General features: G+C 37.9%; 1 protein-coding gene across 1 annotated transcript; it reads left to right on the forward strand.

Moving 5' to 3' along the window:
- The first annotated feature begins 3,322 nt into the window (after positions 1 to 3,322).
- Positions 3,323 to 14,630, forward strand: LOC139732265 (uncharacterized). The gene is made up of 11 exons (XM_071643137.1): positions 3,323 to 3,409; positions 6,583 to 6,807; positions 7,499 to 7,636; positions 8,432 to 8,791; positions 9,082 to 9,324; positions 9,814 to 10,164; positions 10,956 to 11,061; positions 11,995 to 12,132; positions 12,739 to 12,837; positions 13,641 to 13,732; positions 14,454 to 14,630. The coding sequence occupies exons 1-11, from the start codon at positions 3,323 to 3,325 to the stop codon at positions 14,628 to 14,630; spliced, it is 2,016 nt and encodes a 671-aa protein (XP_071499238.1).
- Positions 14,631 to 14,917: the final 287 nt, after the last annotated feature.

Below are 14,917 nucleotides of genomic sequence, written 5' to 3' on the forward strand. Positions count from 1 at the left end.
AGAATTCATAAGACATATTCAAGAATCCAATATAATTCACAATTTTCCTAATTTGAATATTCAATTCAAAATTCTACCATTTTTGTTAAACAAGAATGTTGCATATTTTTTCATTCCATGTGAATTGGAATTTGACAGAACATTCTTCATTTTCCTCCATTATTTTTAGCCTTTATTGATCTTGTGAGCTTTAAAGAATTTATAGAGATCATAGGTATATTTTTACAACTGAATCCATGTTCATTATTGTGTCAAATTAGTCTTTTGTTCTTCTTGTTACATGGAAGAGCATTTACGCATGAATGACAACTTGATCATTTTTGCAATTTTCACTTTTGTGCCTTGGAAGAGAAAAACAAAAGTGTTCACTCATTCGTAAAGTTTCCCTTTTTTTATTGACTTATCAAGGTGATAGCCAATCAAATTACCCTTCATGTGGTATATAACACGTTAACATTTCACCAAAAATTCTGAGTAATATAAACATAATATATGTAAAAAAGTGTTTAATTTCTTTTTTGCTGAGTGTATCACAATAAAGTATATAAATACGAAAATTATACAAAACATAATTTAGATGAGACTTCATCGGAATGTACAAAAGTTTGATTTAGTATAAACACAAGGTCTGTATACATGCGAATTAAATTGTGGTCATGATGCGAAAAAATATGATGGGGCCTGCGTAAAAGCATTAGTTTGTACAGCCGCAGGTCCCGTGATAAATCAGATTAGAGGAAGTTTAAAATGCGGATGTTTTTTAAAACCAACTATAACTGGGGAAACCGATTAAAACAAACAAACAAAAAAAATCCAATTAAATAAGTGTCACTAAATGAAATACAGAAAGGTCGCATGTTGCAGGTCACATCGTCATCATTATCATTATTGTTATTATCATATTCACCATACTATATCATTATTATATATTATATATATATATACTGTACATACAGAATATATATATATATACATATATATATATATATATATATATATATGTAAATCAATGGCAAAATTTTCGTGACAATACAACGCGCAATGTCCCAATTGCATTCATTTCTTTTCATTTATTTTTCCATATCCACATGATACAAAACGTTTTAAAGGTACCAATGACGATTTATACAGGCAGGTAGATTGACATATTTAGATCTTACAATAAAGTAAATAGATAATCATACGTACTTTAAATGAATATCAAACAATAGTAATATGTATGAATAACTGTACACATATACACACTTACACATACATGCACAATTGATATTCGTGAAATCACTGCGAGTTGGTTTCATTATCACACAAATATCGTAACATCGTGTTGATAGTGACAGTCTTCACTGTGTGTTAACCACTATAATACCAATGACATGAATAGACGGAATGAACAGTGTTTTGTTGCATCAACTGATTCCATTAGTGAGCAACGATGAACAAATTTAGCTCCACCTACTCCAGATTATACGACCAATAGCCCATCGCTATACTTGTTACGTCATTTGCGCATGCGTTCAAGACTTTTCTCACTCAACCTCTTTGAGTGCCTTCCTCTCAACTTTAGTGTGTGTGCCAACCATCGCTGAAGCTTCATTAATCTGGATATTTCCAATTGGAAATAATGACTGACAAAACGTGGTGAAACGTAGTAAAGAGCAGTTATCTTGCATAAAACGTCGTTCACGTTCAGTGTAAGTATATCATTATTGTCGTCCTTCCATGTTCATGAATTACGGTAATGAAATTTTGATGACTTTTACTTTTCTGTGCTGTTGCATGATAAAACAAGGCCTTGGTTTGGAAATCTGGCAAGCTATCCACAAATAAGTATATTTTATATTTAAGCATGAAATATGACGCGCATCCAATTTCAAATTGTTCCTTTGTTTGGTAATATAGATAGAGCTGAAATTTGTTGTAATCATTGAAACGAGATCTTGCGTTTGATGAATACTGCTATCTCTACTGGAATACAGTTGAGTTAAAATGTAGGTTTATTTGAATTGCTCAAAGGTTCTGTCTCACGAGATTTATCATCAACGACTACGTTCTTGCTCATTTCAAATTCAGACCAGCAATCGCCATGATTACGTCTCGTATTAACAGCCATTTCTTTCTTTTTGATCAAAAGCGTTTGTTACACTCGAATTTTAGGAACATTTCTTCTCTTCTCCTTCTCTTTCTCCTCCTCCTCCTCTTCCTTCTTCTTCTTCTTCTTCTGCTTTTGCAAGGTCTTGTGAAACAACGATATACTATTCGTTTCATTTCATATCATGTACGCTTCTTATCTACACGATAATCCTTTTTTTTTCACAGAGGAATAGTTAAACTCTGTATTCTTTGTATCTGTGATCTCAATTTCTTTCAATTTCATTTTAACTCAGGTCATTTTGACATCGGTTTTCAGAACAAAGGTAATTTTAATTTAATATTATAGTTTGATATTTTCTATTGAAGACAACAATTTTATATTTGTATAGCTGGAGAAGGTAGAGTATGAGAAAAGCTGGTTAAAAGCAAAGCTACACGTTTATTGCAATTCTATAAACTGCAAAGCAACAAGAGATTGAAATTGGAAGTCAAATATAAGTCTTCCTTGAACCAAACAACTAATCCATTTCACTCGTTACCATAGCAACGGAGAACTGATCCTCCTATACGACAGAGAAGTTGTAGGGTTTCACTGCAATTAGCTACAAAGCGTTCACTGGAATAAACAGTCAGCGTGACAGTGATGAAGGTATAATCTAGCACCAAGCTTACATGCAGCCTTCATGTGTCTGCGGGGAAGCCAAACATCTAGCTAGTTCGACAAACCTACAAACATACAGAATTCTGTCAAACGGCTAGTGCAGATGTTGGAATATTCACAAATCTGTTGTTTAGTATTTATATGTTTATTGTTTATCTCCTCTTGATATGTGTTGGGCGTTTTATCGCCCTAATTTCCGGGTATATAAAACCACGTATGGGACAAAATAAATGGTGATTTTATACTCTCTATGATATACTTAATCAGCTTGAAGGGTGCCGTGGATGGGTCCAATACTAAAACAGAACGTCCAACAGAGACTTCCTTTTCATCATCATCACCTTCTTCTTTTTCTTTTTCTCTTCTTCTTCTTTGTTATTGCTTTGGCAGCTCTTGTCATTTTATGCAAGTACGTGAAGAGTGGAAGTGAATTTGAATTGAACTAAATTGAATTTGATTGGATTTGTTGATCTTCTTAACCCTTCGTTAGTCTCACTTTGTGTCTACAAGCAATAATCGCATTATTACCTTCTTTTAGTTTTCGTTTCCATCCAGCCAGATCAAGCCACCATGGACAATATGATAGCAGGAGATGGCCGCCGAACCGGCGGGGAGCGGGTGGCCAGCATCGCCTCAAGTCTTGGTTCCATGAGTCAGGTAGGGCATCTCTCTCCAACCCCCCCCCCCCCCACATCCAACACCTCTTCTCGAAAAGAAGATGATGACAAAAACTGCAATTCTAATAATCAATGATAACGATGATTCCTGTGATGATGAGAAAGAGAAAGACGGAGTGAAGGAAAGAAGATTGATGAAAGTGGGGCGTAGAAAAATAATTATAATCAGTTCAATAAAAGTAAAGATGATGAGGAGAATAATGATAATGATAGAGAACGTAATTTACTAAATACGCCAGCCACCCTAAGAACAATGATTATACCATAATGATGACTATTATTACAATACACTATCATTAATGATGATTAGTCGTAAATAATGAATAAACATAATTACTCCTACCATTGCCACTGTCATGTCAAAGACTGAATCGAAGTACAACCACTGTCACTTATCTGAGCTAGATATGTTCACCCAGGTAAATTATCGTTACAGATTATTGAATTAGGTGATCCGAGTATCCTCTCGGATCACCTTCTGTATCTGTACGGATTCTTTCGTCTTCTTCTTCTTCTTCTTCTTCTTCTTTCTCCTCAAAAGTTGTGGACAGGTTAGCTCAGAAAGTGTTCTTCCTATCAATGTCAAAATTATACCATACATGTATCATCTCCCAAAGACGGCAATCGAACTAAAATCAAAGTGATCAGTCGACCGTGACGTCACTATGACGTCATTATATGAAAACACATTCTCATTCATATCTCATTAATAGAATAGAATTTTTCAATGAAATTTACGTCACACATATTTCAAATTATGCGCATTCTACTCATGTTCTCAAAATTTACATTTTTTTAAAAACGTGCGCGTACGCGCGCGTTGAAATATTTGTATGCTCAAATCGAGCTCAAATTTTTTTTGCACACGTTTCAGATCATTTGGAACATTTTTTTAAAAATTGAAAAAATTTGACGGACGCGTACACGCGTACGCGCGCGCACATATACGCTTGCACAGCTCATATGCAATAAAAATTTCCCGTTTTTTTACACTTATCGGATGCCTGAAATGTCAAGGAATATTTCTACCAAGTTTCAAGTCAATCCGACTCAATACGACGTCATACGGGCCCGTCAAAGTTGAAATTCCGCGCGCGCGTCAATGGCGATATACAGTGCAACAATGCCAAAAAACCGCCAATTTTAAATCCGATTTTACTCGTCAGGATAGACGGTGACCCCCCATTTTCTTTACATATTCTAAAAGCTGATGAGTTGTACATGTTATTTCATGGGTTGGCGATGCTGGAAAAATGATTAAAAGATATCAAATTTCTTAATAAAGTAAAAAAATTAAATTTTCAAAATGACGTCATCAAATTTCAAATTCACTCGAGCGTATCTCACTTAAATTTCGCCAATTTTCACCCAGATTTCAGTATGTTGTAGCTTATGAAATGTTATTTCATTAATTTAAAAACAACATTTTGATTGGATAACGTCATCACCTCGTAAAAATGAATTGAAAGTATCCTTGTAAAATTTGACCAGTTTACGTGTTATCTCTATGGGAGAGCAGTTTTTCTGGCAGTGAAAATTGACATGACTATCTTTTTCGAGCATTAGCTCACTTATGCTTCGGTGAATTTTTCCAAGATTTTAGTATGTTGTAGCTGAGACTTTGGGCTATCGTAATGTGCCCTCCATTTTTTCATACAACGTCGGCATCATGTCGAAAAACTTGGTTGAAAAATGGCACGTGGATTCGATGCAGCGTCATTTTGCTTAATACACAGGGCCTATGGAGCATAAAATAGGTCATTGCATAGCGCATCCGACTCGTAATCATAAGGTCCCTGGTTCGAGGCTCACCCCTGCCAATGTTTTTTTTTAATTTTCTTAAACACTTTTTTTCTTCTTTTTCTTTAGTTATTCTTAATCTCCTTTCCTAACTTTATCTTTTTCTGATTTGCTTATGCTTCTCCTTCAAATTTCTATAAAAATAACACAATTTTTTCTTTATTTTTCTTTCTTTCTACTACTTTCTGTGCAATAGATGAACAACAACAATGGCTAGTAATCCCATATTTTGCACATGTTTTGTTCATGTCACGTACATTATTTCATAAAATAACAATTATTTGATCGGACACCATCTTGGGTATGTAAATTAGGGTCAAAGGTCATAAATGTTTCATCCTGTATCTTGGTGAATACATGTCCAATTTTTCCCATATTTAGCACACGCAAAGACCATGTTACAAGAATCATTTCACAAAATAACTACTTTTTGCTCAGATGTCATCTTGTCTGTGCAAAGTGGGGTCAAACGTCAAATGTACTTCTTTCTTTATCTTCGTTATGACGTGTTATCTCTATGGGAGGGAATTTTTCTAGATGTGAAAATTGACATGATTGTCTTTATCGAGCACTACCTCACTTACCCTTCGGTGAATTTTTCCGAAATCTTAATATGATGTAGCTGAGACTTTGCGCTATTGCAAATGTGTGTTTTGTTTCTCATACGAAGACGGGATCATGTCAAAAAGCGTGTTGAAATAAGCTTATCTTCGATGTATTGAGATATTTCTTTCTTTCTGCAACTTCCTTTGCAATAACTAAAGAAAAACATATCCTATCACCCCCATATTTTGTATTAAGTTCATGTCACGTACATTATTTCATAAAATAACAACTACTCTATTGGACACCATCTTGGGTATTTGAATTAGGGTCAATGGTCATAAATGTATCATCCTGTATCTTCGTGAATACGTGTCCTATCTTTCCCATATTTTGCACACGTAAAGACCATGTTACAAGAATCATTTCATAAGATAATCACTTTTTGCTCAGACGCCATCTTGGGTGTGCAAAGTGATTTCAAAGGTCAAATATACTTCATTCTGTATTTCCGTTAGTGTATACGGAATTCGGTACCAAAGATGGCAGGTCTGACTCCCTTTTCTAAATGAGAATCCAAACATCACACGGCCAATGTCCCGTCAACACAGAAGAAACCTGGATGGTCATGCCTAACGGGATCAGGACTCAAATCATTGATTTCAGAAAAGATCGGATCACCTAATTTGTCAGTCTTGACAAATTCCAAGTCTAGTTCATATTGTTATCATTCTCGCTGTTATGATTTTCATTAAAAAAAGAGAATCACATCCTTTTCACGGTGTTTCATAAACGCGTGACGTTTCACAGGTCGAAACGTCTGTGCGTGAGGCTATCCAAGACTCGAACAAGATGCTCTGCTCGGCCACGCCCCTCACGCCCAATGGCAAGCGACGTCAGATGATCAAGATGCTGACACTGACCCTGATGCCGATCATTGTCCTCACCGCCCTCGCCATTTCCGACCTCATCGCCACGCTGAAGAAGAGCGTGGACGCCAGCGAGATTAGACGAAACGTCCGATTCAGTCGCCAGGTTTGCCGCGTTATATTTTCGATAAAATGTATATTATATTGATATAGCTTGCCCGTCTAACTTTAAGAAATTTAAACACGGAGTGAGATCGAAATTGTTTAGGGAATGGTCATGTATTAGGAGCACAGGATGACGTGTCATTCGAATTCTCGAACGTAGTGGTGCTCAATAAGTGCTCCCAAACATACCATTTAATAATGCCAATCACAAACGCACCAAACGTTGTAAACTAGTATATTCATTTCTTTCAATTCAATTTCAATTCAATGTTTTATTTCATTTTTCGACAAAAAAGATATGAACATCACTTTTTGATAACAGAAATTAAGGTGCGTAAAGTATAACATGAAAGAATGTATACAATATACATATTGTATATACAATATACAATTCCTTGGTATCCTTGGGGTGCATCCCAACCACGCAACGACTTTGTGGCACACACGCTGAAAATGTACTTGTAATCACACCTGATGGTACATGATCCCAGTGGTATTTTGGGCTGATGATCCTGGGAGGGTTAATGTCAACCCTCTTCCGGGTGCGGGAATTCCTTTATGTACCCGAGTAGAGAGGAGGTGCCGTAGCAAAGCTCAAACCCCGAACCTCCTCATTTAAAGCGCATAGAAGTAGACGATACATCACTATAAATCCACAATCCATCTACCTCTCCGTCTCTCCCTTTTTATAGGTTGGAACGCTGGTCCACAGTCTTCAGATGGAACGGGATATGACTGCTTTGTACATCAGCTCTCTGATGCAGCAGAGCGTGGCGACTGGTCCAGAACGAAAGATTTTTCTCATCAATACTTACCCGCTGACGGACGAGGTAACTGGGGTACCCAATGCTTTTGTTTTCTCGCATTTCTCCTCCTTATTTTCTTAATCTTCATTTCTTTTTCACCCCCTCCTCCTCTTTCTTCTTCTGGTCCTCCTTTTCTCCTTGCCTCTGAATGTAATCTTAAATCAACATATAACGTTGACTCAGATACGAAAATGTAACAACTATTAAGTCTGTAACAAATAAAGACAGAATAAACTGACCAGAAAGAATATAAATTATTAGTGGAAAAGTGAGCAAAGAAAATGGGATTCCATCGGGATACGAACCCGAGACCTCCGGATTGCTAGACCGGTGCTCTACCGACTGAGCTATAGAAAGCCCTAGTGCAGTGTTCGTCCCAGAAACCCTTAATTCTCAATGCTCGGGTGGTCAGAAGCTATAGCAGTGTGTTTGTGTGTGACACACACGCACACACTTGAACCTGGCATAAACCCGAAGGATAATTCAACTTGGGGATAAATGCGAGGGATCACCGAAGTGATGCAGCTTTTTGAGTTTGTAACAAATAAAGACAGAATAAACTGACCAGATGGAATCCCATTTTCTTTGCTCACTTTTCCACTAATAACTATTAAGTCTGTTAGACGACGAATGGAATACTCACAGACTTTTCTGCCATCACCGAAACTTTCACCAAAACGTGTTTTACAGAATTGTTGCCAGAGTTACCTTTCACCTGTCAGTATTTCCCCCCTTTCGGATACCCGCGGCATGCGAAGAGTCAAATACTAATAACCTCTTAAAGGTCAAACGTTTATAAACATTCTAACTGTACAACAGGTGTTGGAGAGTCTGAACGACTGGCCCGTGAAGGGGACCATGGCCTACCAACAGTTCCAGAACAAGGAAGCCCTCATGGCCTACCTCTTCGAGTACCGCCTCACCCTCGACATCCACAACACCACCATCTACGAGGTCATTCACTTCTACACGGACGCCATCCAGCTCTTCATCGACTGGCTCTACGAGAGCGTGGGCAAGTCCGGCGGGCTTGGACTGTGGGAGACACTGGTAGCCTACCAGCTGCTCATTGTCGGCATGGAGCAGACTGGTATCGAGCGGACGCTAGGGGCGGTGTTTTACACCCAGGGCGGTTTCTTTCGGCTCACTGACTACCGCTGGTACATGGAAAAGATGCAGGTTCGACACTGTTCGACATTCACATCTCAAATATTTGGGGTTGCTGTTTACTACAGATCTCAGCATTCGAGTAATTACAGTGCTGTTTGTATCAAAACTCTCGTGTCTACAATAATTTTGTTAAAAGAGCAGGAGTCACTTCAACTTTTTCCTGTCCAAGATAGTTCCGATACATTTTCCCACGTTTTCTAAAAATTGTTTTCTGAAAAACATTTTCAATTGAATGTTTGAAATAAAGGAAATATAAATAGTAAAAAGTATCTTTCTTTTATCTGCATATTTCACTCTAGGTGGGTCAAAGTAACATCTGGGCCTCGCAGAAGTACTCCAAGTTGGTGCGCATGATCCTGGACGACTCGATCGCCAACTCGCTCCACGACGACCACTTCCAGAACACGATCACGGAGATGCGCTCCATCATCTCGTACAACAACGCCACCCGCGAGCCATCGTGGCAGGAAGGCCAGTGGTGGTTCGACAACATGACCATCTACATCGACATCCTCCGCGACATCCAGCGACAGATGGCAGAGGTCCGTTTCTCGCAATTGCATGCCTAGATTTCTGTTGCAATAATAAATCACATTTCTGAATTCCTGCGTTCTACCTTGTTCATGAAGCTGGCAATTGCAGTCATGACAAAATAACTATGCATAATTTTATTGATTCTCGATTTGTATGTATTCATGAGTACATAGACTAAAGTTTTTGTATTACATTAGTCACCGAAAATGTGTTCCAATGTGTGATAAACCATGATACTGCAGTGTCTTCTTGATACGTTCTAGGCAATGAAAGCTATGAGGATTGTTAAATATCATGCTGCTTTTATCATGGAATACGTTTTTAAACAGGGATAAAACAAACACAGGATGACTCTTTTGAATTGGACTAACCATCTTTAAAACTGTATCACTGAGCGCTGCTGTGTTTCTCATCTGTTGCATGGATAGCACGGGTAAGATTAAACAAGAGATTGCAGGAGGAACAACCATTCTGTTCTTCGAATCTCCTTTCCACAGGTTATCTTGACGGATCTCAACGCTGCCGTGAGGACCAACAACGCCGACCTTGCGGTCAGCATCAGTATCATGGTCCTGGTCGTTCTCTTCAGCGTCATCATAATCAAGGCGGTGGAGTCCCTCACCTACAACATGCAGAACTACGTGCTTACTCTGGCCGACCAGACGAAGGCGCTGCACAAGGAGCGCAAGCGCACGGACACTCTCCTCTACCAGATGCTGCCCGTGTCGGTGGCCGAGAATCTCAAGCGGAACCAGATCGTGCACGCCGAAAACTTCTCGTCTGCTACGATCCTGTTCTCGGATATTGTCGGATTCACTCGGATCTGTTCGGAGAGTTCTCCTTTGCAAGTAAGTGTATCGATTCGAGACAGCTGTAACCATTGCATAACAGTATTGGTATTAGGTATGAGTGGACATTCAAAATTAAGCAAGACTTGGTTTTTCATTCATAAGTAGTGGTGAACATGGCTTAAGAGAAACTAACTTCACATGCCTATCTAACCATAAAGTCCTAAAGGAATTTTGCTGTAGAAATCATCATCTGCTCATTACTGATTAATTAGCACCACTTGATTTCACTGCACAGTATATGATTAGCTTATAGTCATATAAGATGTCACTGGTTGAATAATTAATCAATGTGCCAATTTGAGAGAGAAATTGGACTTTAATCTTCTACGATATGTTGCCAATCTTAAAATCAGTTATTACGTTTAAAATGTTGAAAATTCTTCAACCAAGTCAAACAATAAAGCATAAGCAAGATTTCCGATGAGTTATATTTTACTCTATTTTCAGAAAAAAAAAAGTTGTGAAGAAATCACACACCATCATAGAAATGTTGTACATCTTGGACTAGATGGGTTAACGTACAGAGTTCACGCATTCGATTACCTACTGTTTATTATACTTGTACCTTCATGATATCTTTGTTTTGTCAATTACCATGATGCACCTGTTTATTGTTGTCCGTAATCGTTGGATGTGACATCACAATGCCGATATTGTCTGACAAATCGTCCTAATTTTGTTTAGAAGTGAGAATATACAGTCATTACTTTGGAACCCGCTTCGGCAAAATAAAAGTGTGTTTCAGCGTTCACCGATAATTCTTCGCTCCCTATTTCGTCCCACGCTAGGTGGTGGAGATGCTAAACAACGTGTACACAAACTTTGACAGCAGAATCGACACTTACAATGTGTACAAAGTCGAGACCATCGGTGATGCCTACATGGTTGTTTCTGGTAAGAACAACTCCAACTTCTCACAGACTTTAACTAAAACCTTTCGAGGATAGTTTCTTAGCATGAAAACCTGGTATGTGTTTCTAACAGAAGGGATTTTATTTAGTCATCACCCTTGACAAAGATGGTTCCCGACCTATTCACTGAAAGCGTTCGTAGCAAGAGTCCTGGATAAAAGAATTAGATTGACTGTCATTTCTAGCTTCAGTGACATTATTTTAATCACTATATCAGTGTAGATTCAGAATCACATTCAACTGAAAATCCATTTTCCAAATCAGTTTTAATTTCTACAGCCAAGTTTCAATTCGTACAAATTTGCATACACACTATAGCAACCAAGATGACTTTGTGATTTGATTTCGACTGATACTTTCTCTTCATATTGATTTGATTTGATTTGATTTATTGGTTTTTGTATCATCATTGTACATATACACATTCATGTACATATACACATTCATATAAATATGATAATATATATAAGTATTTTCTTGTTCATTGCCTGTATACAATGTACATATTCAGAATGCCTCATCTATTGCATCATTTAATATTCTACTCAAAACTCATCTGTTTAATCAGTTGTATTCTGGAGGAGCACAAAGTCACTTATTGTATCACAGTATCAGATCACTTCCTTTCGTTACTGTTATTTTGGTTTTGCATTGTCCTTATGTTATTGTGTTTTCTAGTTTTCTTGTACGAATAGCACCAGTGCGCTTAGCAACACCCGTAAAAAAGCGCCATATATAAATGAAATTATCATTATTATTATTAGTAGTAGTAGTAGTATTAGTAGTGGTATAGTAGAATCATTATTATCACTTTGATAGCTTATTTTGTTGTTCTTTCCATGGATATTTTCAAATATTTCTCTTTTTTTCCCCAATTTCCTGTTTCAAATTTCCATTGTCACATTTCAATCCCAAGGTGTGCCCCAGCGAAATGGTAACAAACACGCCAGCGAGATCGCCCTGATGGCCCTCGACCTGCTGAACTGTATCAAAGGTCTTGTGATCCCTCATCGACCGAGGACAAAGATGACCCTTCGTATCGGAATCCACACAGGTATCACTGACCACTTCAACTAGGACCCCGACTATTAAACCAGTCGTCAAAACTCTCAGACTGAGTTTGGTGTACAGGAAATGTCACATGAGAAACTTTCATGAAACTGCTATATTAAAGTGATATTGGTGATACAGAGTAATTGTGATAATAATGATAATACTGACAGTAATGATAATGATGATGATGAAATTAAACATGATATTTGCAATTGTAATGACAATTAATGTTAGTTATGATAGTTATATTATGATGATGGTAATAATCATGATTATGGTAAAAATCTAATGACGATAACTATGTCAGGGAGCTTTCTTCAAAGCGATTAATCATGTCAATGATTTTTGCTAAATTTCTTGACATTTTGTCTAAATGTATTGAAGAGGTCCAATACACCTTTTGAGGCAACCAATACTCCTTAAAAATGAGATTGCACGTGGACTTTAAAATTTGTTGATCTTCGGACAAATATCTGTGAAATCCTAGAAAAATCTGCAGCTTTTTATGAGTATTTTTTTTTAATGAGCAGGATTTATTTCACAGCCTGTGCACTATTCCTTAATAATGATTTCCTCTCCTCCCATCTCCTCCGTTCTGACGCACCAGGCGCTGTAGTGGCGGGAATTGTCGGCTCTAAAATGCCACGCTATTGCCTTTTTGGAGAAACAGTGAACATTGCTTCCAAGATGGAGTCCAACGGACTACGTGAGTATTTGGTCCTTGAACCCTTTATCAAAGTCCTCTCTTTTAACCGATCGCATAATACTTCTGTAATTTATGTTAAACAATAATCAGCAAAGATATTTTTGATTGAGGATACGAAATTGAAACATCAACTGGGGTGATGCGGTTTAATACCGGCGAAAACCTGCACTTTATTTGTTTTGTTTGTCTTTGTGGGAGAGCCAGTTTGAGGCTCTCTCCTGTAATAGCCATCAGACAATAAAAGTACAGTAATTATCATCAGAAAAAAAAAGAGATGGTTTTTTTCATATTTCCAAGACGCCGCGAAGGACTTCTTATTTTTCCGAAATAACCTTCAAACCCAAAGGTTATGACTTTTTTTTTTCATTTTAAGAAAATTAGTTTTGGTCTGCTGCATTGCATGGAATAACAAAAGAAAAATATGAAAAGAACACATTCGACGTATATATTCCTTGGTTGTCATATTCGCATTACCCATCACCACTAGCGTATCCAAATATTGTTTCAGTGAGTCACATCTACGCACACATTGAAATTATCAACAATTGTTCATTAATTTAGCATAGACAGAATGAGAAAATTGGTTTATCAAGTGTGCATGCTTTATCACTGTTCTATCATCTGGTGTTTATAGAAATGATTTACAAGCACTTAAAAACGCTATGCCATGAGAGGACATAACTAATATACTATACTATGACCTGGCCGTGCTTTTTCCAATCGCTGTCTGATGTGTGACAAAACATGTCCTAATATGATACAATAATGCTTCCCTGCGATTTACCGTCAATCCTATTTTACAGCGAACCGAATCCAGATTAGTGATAACTGCCACCGTGTGCTAAATATTACCGGAGGATATACCATGGTTCGACGAGAGGAAGTCCTGCTTACGGTAAGACTCCTCGAAATCATACATCCCCTTTCAGACCGGGGAGTTTCAACGGTTTTACATCTGTGCACCTACGAAAATTCTTTGGTATTGAATGTCTACCTCCGTCGATCTTCCCATGAAACACCTGTGAATACATGTATTCGAGCAAATGTTAAGCCCTCATTACCCAATGGCATACTGTGAAGTAACGATGTATTCCTAGAGAAATGCGTCTTCAGCATGTTCTGACTTCACTACTGCATGGCTCTGAAAGAGAGTGTATTTCCTTGTCTTGAAAGTGAAAGGATGAGGACAGACGCTTGAAATATTCTTTATGGGCGTTGAAGGAACGAAGTTGATATCAGTTTGTCTCGATACTTGCACAAATCATATGCTATTGAAATAATCATAACGTTCCTAATGACACAGAAGTGTTGAACAGGCCGACCTGAAAGAGTACGGTTAGAGACATATTCTTCTCGGCTCTTTCATTTCAGTGAGGACTTTCCAAAGTTGGTCCTTCAAATATTTCGTGGCATTTTGTTTTTAATGTAAAAGCCCAGTTACTTATTTTCGTGAAGAGTCCAAATTGAAAACTGTTACTATTCTTATATGCAAATAACTGAACACGTCAGTTAACCATGTTGCCTTGATCTTGTCATCTTTCTCGATTACTGTCACACACTCCATTCTCCTCTCCTTCTATCACTATTTCTGTACTTTTCTTGTCTTCGACCGGCAGGACAAGGGTCCCATGACTACCTACTGGCTGACGGGCCGCACTACCGAGGAACCAACGCGGGAATCTACCTCGTCCACCCCGCTACAGGACCAGCAGGAGAGCGAATGCGATCTTACCCTCAACGTGCCGGAGCTCACGCCGCCAGCCGAGAATAACGGCAGAATCGTCGAATTTTAAACTTGTCAAGAGACTACGCCCCGTACAGAAAACTATATTCTTCTTCTTCTTCTTCTTCTTCCTTTCCTTTTTCTTCTTCGTCTTTTTCTTCTTCTTTTTATTTACTTAGCCTAAAATCACCCTCACGATTACAGCTATTAAGGGGGAGGGGTGCATGCTTGATTTCCTAGGTGTTCGCCTATTTATCAATTTCGACACATTTTGTGACTTCGTTCATTTCGTTCTTCTTTTTTCAGTTGTCATTATATCAATATCACATATTCTCACCCTCACACTCATTCTTTATT

The sequence above is a fragment of the Diadema antillarum genome, unplaced genomic scaffold (genome assembly GCF_040938485.1).
Source record: "Diadema antillarum isolate AM-2024a unplaced genomic scaffold, OU_Dant_1.0 seq00000407_RagTag, whole genome shotgun sequence".
Taxonomy (NCBI): domain Eukaryota; kingdom Metazoa; phylum Echinodermata; class Echinoidea; order Diadematoida; family Diadematidae; genus Diadema; species Diadema antillarum.